The sequence below is a fragment of the Mercurialis annua genome, linkage group LG7 (assembly GCF_937616625.2).
Source record: "Mercurialis annua linkage group LG7, ddMerAnnu1.2, whole genome shotgun sequence".
In the NCBI taxonomy this organism is placed as follows: domain Eukaryota; kingdom Viridiplantae; phylum Streptophyta; class Magnoliopsida; order Malpighiales; family Euphorbiaceae; genus Mercurialis; species Mercurialis annua.
The window spans coordinates 12,019,462-12,025,461 of record NC_065576.1 but is presented as its reverse complement, the minus strand read 5'-3'; the positions used below and the strand labels follow the sequence as shown (position 1 = coordinate 12,025,461).

The 6,000-nt window shown below is 36.6% G+C and overlaps 1 protein-coding gene across 2 annotated transcripts; it reads left to right on the top strand.

Annotated features, from left to right (window-relative positions):
* The first annotated feature begins 228 nt into the window (after positions 1-228).
* Positions 229-3,769, top strand: LOC126654917 (uncharacterized). Of its 2 annotated transcripts, XR_007632790.1 has the most exons (3): positions 229-499; positions 1,097-2,840; positions 3,376-3,769. XR_007632790.1 is itself a non-coding variant. In XM_050348923.1 (2 exons), the coding sequence occupies exon 2, from the start codon at positions 2,188-2,190 to the stop codon at positions 2,770-2,772; it is 585 nt and encodes a 194-aa protein (XP_050204880.1). In that variant the 5' UTR covers positions 229-499; positions 1,097-2,187; the 3' UTR covers positions 2,773-2,961. The 2 variants fall into 2 exon arrangements, 1 of the variants encoding a protein (XP_050204880.1); XM_050348923.1 differs by lacking the exon at positions 3,376-3,769 and having other exon boundaries at positions 1,097-2,961.
* The last annotated feature ends 2,231 nt before the right edge of the window (positions 3,770-6,000 follow it).

Below are 6,000 nucleotides of genomic sequence, written 5' to 3'. Positions count from 1 at the left end.
ACTTTTGCACCATTTTTTAAAACTAACTCGATCTTTAAAAGGTGGCAATCGAGATCATGACCTTTCATTTATTTTCAAAACAACACAAAAATAATTTCCGATGGTCGGAAACTGACGTGGAGGCCTGAGTCCTGCGTGGCATTCCACGTATGACTCCACATGTGAAACGAACCATTTCATATGTGTTTAAAATGAAAGCGCAAAATGACAGCTTTTTGGCTAAGCAATCAGCACGCTGCCGTTTTGCATCTCACAAATGCTGAATCTGTTCTTTCATTTCCATTTTCACTTAAACTAAAAAAAAACGATGGAACCCTAACTCCTTCCAAATTATGAACCCTAAAACTGTGCACCCTAATTTTCATCGATGAACCCTAAATCTGCACAACATTCGAACCCTTTCAAATTCTTCGACTGTAAATCATTGAATCATCAAGCTTCGAGTCCGTTGGTGGAAGTGGATCGTTTTGAAAAGGTGGGCGTGGATCGCTCTGAAAAGGTATGTTTGTTTGAACTTTTTCTACTTCGTTTTTTGAATTCTGCGTGTTTGTATTTCCGTAATTTCATTTTGCGAAGTGGTAATGAAAACCCTATTTTGTGTTCATAACTGAAACCTAATTTTAGTAGACAAATTTATTCAACTTAAAACCATAGTTTGTGGCCAGAACTGAAACCTAATTTTAGTAGACAACTTAATGGACATGTTTCATATAATATTTGAATTTCCTCGTTTTTTTACAGAACTGAAATCTAATGTTGTTTTACTGATGCGCCTGTCAAAATAAAGGCATAAACTGCTTACAGTAGAATACCAGGATTTTATTACTATGATTGTAACCTTTTTCTCAAGTTCTAAAATGAAATGTTAATTCTAAGTTTTGAGTGTGATGTCTATGCAACATGAGCTAAAGCCCGAAGCTCAGTTATGCTCAAAGTATGGTTCTGAATTCTTTCAGTATATCAGATGGATAAGTTGGCCATACCTTATAACTTTGAAAATATGTTTTAAGTTGACTAAAGTTGTCTACTACTAAAATGAATTATGCTGTTATTTTTGTGTTTTTGTTGTAATCAATTTGTGGTGTTTACTTTGCAGAATGGAAGTTTCTGTATATATTAATCATGGTGGCGCTATTACAGTGACGAAGGGGGAGACTTTTTATTTGGGTGGCGTGTTTGTGATTCGTCACAACTTGGATCCTGCGAAAGTGGGATACAACGACTTGACTGGATTTTTGGAGGAGATAGGCTACCGGGAGTATGTATTGTATTATCGAGACTACGGAGCTTGTGGGTTACAGGAGTTTAATTGTCAAGAGCATGCCGTGGACTTAATGACATCCAAGCAAGCAAAGGAACTTGGTATGGTGCAACTGTATGTTGTAGGGAAATTGGCAAAGAATGCGGCTACCTCCGGGAATGCTAAGGCTGCAACATCTACAAATGCCACTACCGGGACATCGAATAAACGAAAAAATATGACTGTCGGGACTCCAAAGCCATAAATCTGACTGTGGGGACTCCAAAGTGTGCAAATGATACAACCATGGCTGATGTGATTATCCGGACTCCAAAGCGTGCAAATATTACAACCGAGGATGATGTGGTTGATATGACTACCGCTGCCGCTGCCGGGGCTGATGTGAATCCTGCTGTCGGGGCTGATGTGGTTGATGGGACTCTCGGGGCAGAATATGGTGACATTAAAGGCTATTTTGAAGATGCAGAAATTGAAGATCCCGATTACTTGCCGGTTCAAGAGAGTGATACCAATGATGATCTTTCGGATGGTGATCTTTCTGATGATGAAGAGTACAAATTTGCGAGGGAGAGCAAGACTTGATTTAAAAACTATGTTCCTCCAGAGAAACATGTGGATTTCAGTAATGCCATGGTTTTGAGCCAAAAAGGCAATTCAAAAAATGAAGTGAGTATGCTACGTCTGATGGCGATGTGGATTCTGATGTCAGTAGCGAGGAGGGAGAAAGTGCAGGCGAGCAGAGGCGTAGGAAGAAGTAGGCTGTTATTTATGATCCTAAGTCAGATCATAAAAACTTGAAATTCAAAGCTGGAATGGTTTTATAGATTCAAAAGAGTGTGCAGCTGCTATTACAAAATGGGCCATTTTGAACGGGTACAATTTGAGGAACATAAGAACGATTCAAAAGCAAGTTGAAAGGCATTGCGATGATAATTTCACTTGGAGGCTGTTTGCAAGGTTTGATCGAAAGACACATTCCTTTACTATCAAAAGGGTTAATATTGGGCACACGTGCAACAGGAAGATTAAGAATAGACAAGCCTCATATGGCTGGATTGCGACTGAATACTTGGGACAAAATTTGGAGGAATCCAAACTTGACGGCTGTAGTGTTGATTGACGATGTAATGGACAAGTATTATGTGCAAATTACAAACTCTAAGGCATACAGAGCCAACGGACATGCATTACAATTGCTTAGAGGGTTTGTGGTTGACCACTATGCGAGGTTGCAGTCCTATATAATAGAGTTGAAGCGAGTCGATCCGGATGGCAGGTTTGAGTTTATACTTCACGATGACACTACATTCAAGGGGTTTTATGTGGGCTTTAGTGGCTTGAGGAAAGGGTTTATGAAGGGATGTAGGCCTATAATAGGGTTTGATGGCTGCTTCCTAAACACGTTTCTTGGGGGAGCATTGCTATCTGCTATTGCTAAGGACGAAAACAATCAGATGTTCCCTATATGTTGGGCGGTTATGGAGTCTGAGAACGAAGAATATTGGACGTAGTTTCTACAAATTTTGTTTGAAGAGTTGGGTATCATAGACGACAATGGGTGGAGCTTCATTAACAAAACGTAAACTGTTGAATTTGAGTTAAATGCTGAATTTGATTAAAATGGTGAATTTGATTAAATGTTGGATTGCTCTTAGATGTTGTTAATTTTTAGGATTAATTTACACGAAGTTTCATTTTAATCAAGACTTTTAAAAGTTGTCATATAAAACCATGAATTTTTATTTTTTTTTCAAATCTATCACCGATTAGTTTTTCGGTATATTTTTACTTTTCATTTTTTTTAAATCCGCCGGATTCTAGTGGACACGTCAGCAAAAATACACAAGAAATGGATTTGGTGATAGAATTGAAAAAAAAATGAAAGTTCATGATTTTATATGGCAACTTTTAAAAGTCGTGATTAAAATGAAATTTTGTGTAAAGGTCATGATTTTTTATGGAATTAACCCTAATTTTTATTGATTTAATTTTATGTCTAAGAATTCCTAAATAGAGATGAGTTCTGAATTCTGGTAATTTTTGGAGTAGTATGTTTGTTAGTGTAATGATATTGGTGGTGATTGAGTTTGATTAAATTATTGTGTTTTTTATAGGGATTGCCTAATGACATAAGCAAGCTTGCTCCACACGGAGAACATCGAAATTGTGCAAGGCATATCTATTGCAACTGAAAGAAAGATTTCAAGGGTCAGGAGTGGAAGAAATTTTTTTTGAAGGTGGCCCGAAGTACTTATCAAGTCGCACATGACAAAGGGTTGGCTGAAATGAAAGAAGAAAATAAGGTAGATTATAATGACTTCATGCGACGAGGACGACATAAATTTTGCAAAGTGTTCCTGAGGGAATGGCCGAAGTCTGATATAATCGATAAAATTGTAGCTGAAAATTTCAATGGCTACATTGTTAAGGCAAGAGCGAAACATGTCATCGATATGCTCGAGGAAATTCGATGTTCTTTAATGGAGAGAATGCACAACAAGTTACCCATATGAGCAGTGTCGAGGATTCCATTTTGTCACGACCCATTTTCATGAATCGCGACTCACGACCCATTTTCATGAATCGCGACCGGCGCTAGGGTATGGGTAATGTAGTATCAAAACCCGTAGCTAGCCTTTCAATTCCATTCAAACACATAAACCTGCAGAAAACCAATGCTCGGGGGCAACCGAGAATCCAGCCTAAATCTAACAGTTATAATATTCGACATTTAAAATAACATGCTTTCCATTAATCCAGCCTAAATCTACATTTATTAAGTGGAAAACCTTTAAAACCGTTTAAAACATTTAATAACGGTATTACGAATAATAGTTGGAACCCTAATCCACAATTCTAAATAAATAACATAATCCAATAGGCCTGGTCCCGATAGCTGAGCTACACCGAGTTACCACTGACCACACTTTACCATATTCAGAGTCCCGAGAGCTGTGCTACACCGAGTTACTCTATTTGGTCCCGAGAGCTATGCTCACACCGAGTTACCACATTTCCATAAATACCTTACCCAGATCATTACCGGTGCGCACGCAGTCCTAACGATGCCCATTAGGTAGCATGTTCCAACTAAGAGCCATAATATAAAAACACTTCGAATTATACGTACAGTATATATATTTAATATTTAAAATAACAATTTACTTAATAAAGCGGTAAATAGTAAGTACAAACTCACTGCTTGCTAATCCACGAGATGACCGGCAAGCAACTAATCTTGGTTCGCCTCTGGAGCACGAACAATATACGGGTCTAGACAAATAAAATAATTATTAAAAACAGACCCTAACTCTAGAGAGTACTAGACACCACATAGGACTAGTACAAATAGCACGTCGGAATAATACAAACCAGAACACACAAAAATACCCAATAGGTAATAAAGCCCAATTAATATAAGTCTATTGAGTTCTCGCTTTAAAATCCAATTTATAAATATTATTTAATAATCTTTAAATAATAATTAATTTCCAAATAGTGGATTAGCCGAGTTATCATTAACTACCAAGCTAACCTCACTTGTCGGGTGATCCAAGTCTAACCCGACTCAAAACGTTTATCAATATAAACCCGAGTTTATATTTATAAAATAATTCAATAAAATAATAATCCATTTTAAAAGAAGAACTCAATAACTTCAATTTCAAGTAATCCAAGTTACAATCCAAAAATCTAGTCATTTTAAATTTATAAAAATTTAGGGGCTAAACTGTACTTTAGCCAATTAGGGACTAAACTGTACTTTAGCCAATTTGATATTTAAAATCAAATTAATTGCTTTTGTTTATAATTAAAACAAAATATAAAATTACTAACCAAAAGCTTAATTTAAATAAGTTTTTAAAACCGCTCAGGGACTAAATTGTAATTTAGCCACTTTAAATTTCAAAACTCAAAATAATTTCCCGAGTAATTCTATCAACTTAATTATGACTTATAAATTTACTAATCATAATCAAAACAATCGCAAAGGTGATTATCGAAAAACAACGCTACGGTATAACTTAAGGGTTTAATTGTTTTAACCAAAACACCTTGGGAATCAAATTGAGCAATTGACCATCTTTTCCATTTTAAAACTCATCAACCCGCAGAGCCTAAGATTCATAAGGCAGAACTCCATTTTTCCTTATTACTGCATATTTCTTAATCAAGAATTCAACTCTCAAAACATAATCAATTAATCAAACTTTACAATCAATCCATCTCATTAATCATAACCTAACAATAACTCAAAATCACAAACCATGTAATAGTGGCAAGACGAACAAGAACACATCCATGGAGCCGAGATTGAATACTATAAACACACAACCGAAACAAACATTTTAATTAATTAACGACTAACATGCCGAGCTAATCTTGATCAGTGACAAAACAAAATCATAGCCAAAGAACAGAGCAAGCATCGGCAGCAACATGCCAATTCAAGAACAGTGAAAGCAAACACAAAACGGTAAACCGTACGGCGATTGAAACGAGATCGATATCGTACCGTTCAACGAAAACGAGGTGGGGAATCGAAGGTACACGAGTCTAGAACGTCTGGAAGCAAACGGTATTGATTTCGATCTAGAAACGAGAGAGAACGATTAAGAATACGGAAGTGCCGTCTAAAGCCAAAACTGAAATTAAAGGAATAAGAAAACTTACCGAACAGCAGAGTTTGAGGGATGATTACGGCTTCGTTTCTCAGCGAATGAACAAGGGGATGATGT

Bases quoted from the DNA above. Each gene is read 5' to 3' on its own strand.
- LOC126654917 (XM_050348923.1), top strand. From the start codon at position 2,188: ATGATAATTTCACTTGGAGGCTGTTTGCAAGGTTTGATCGAAAGACAC.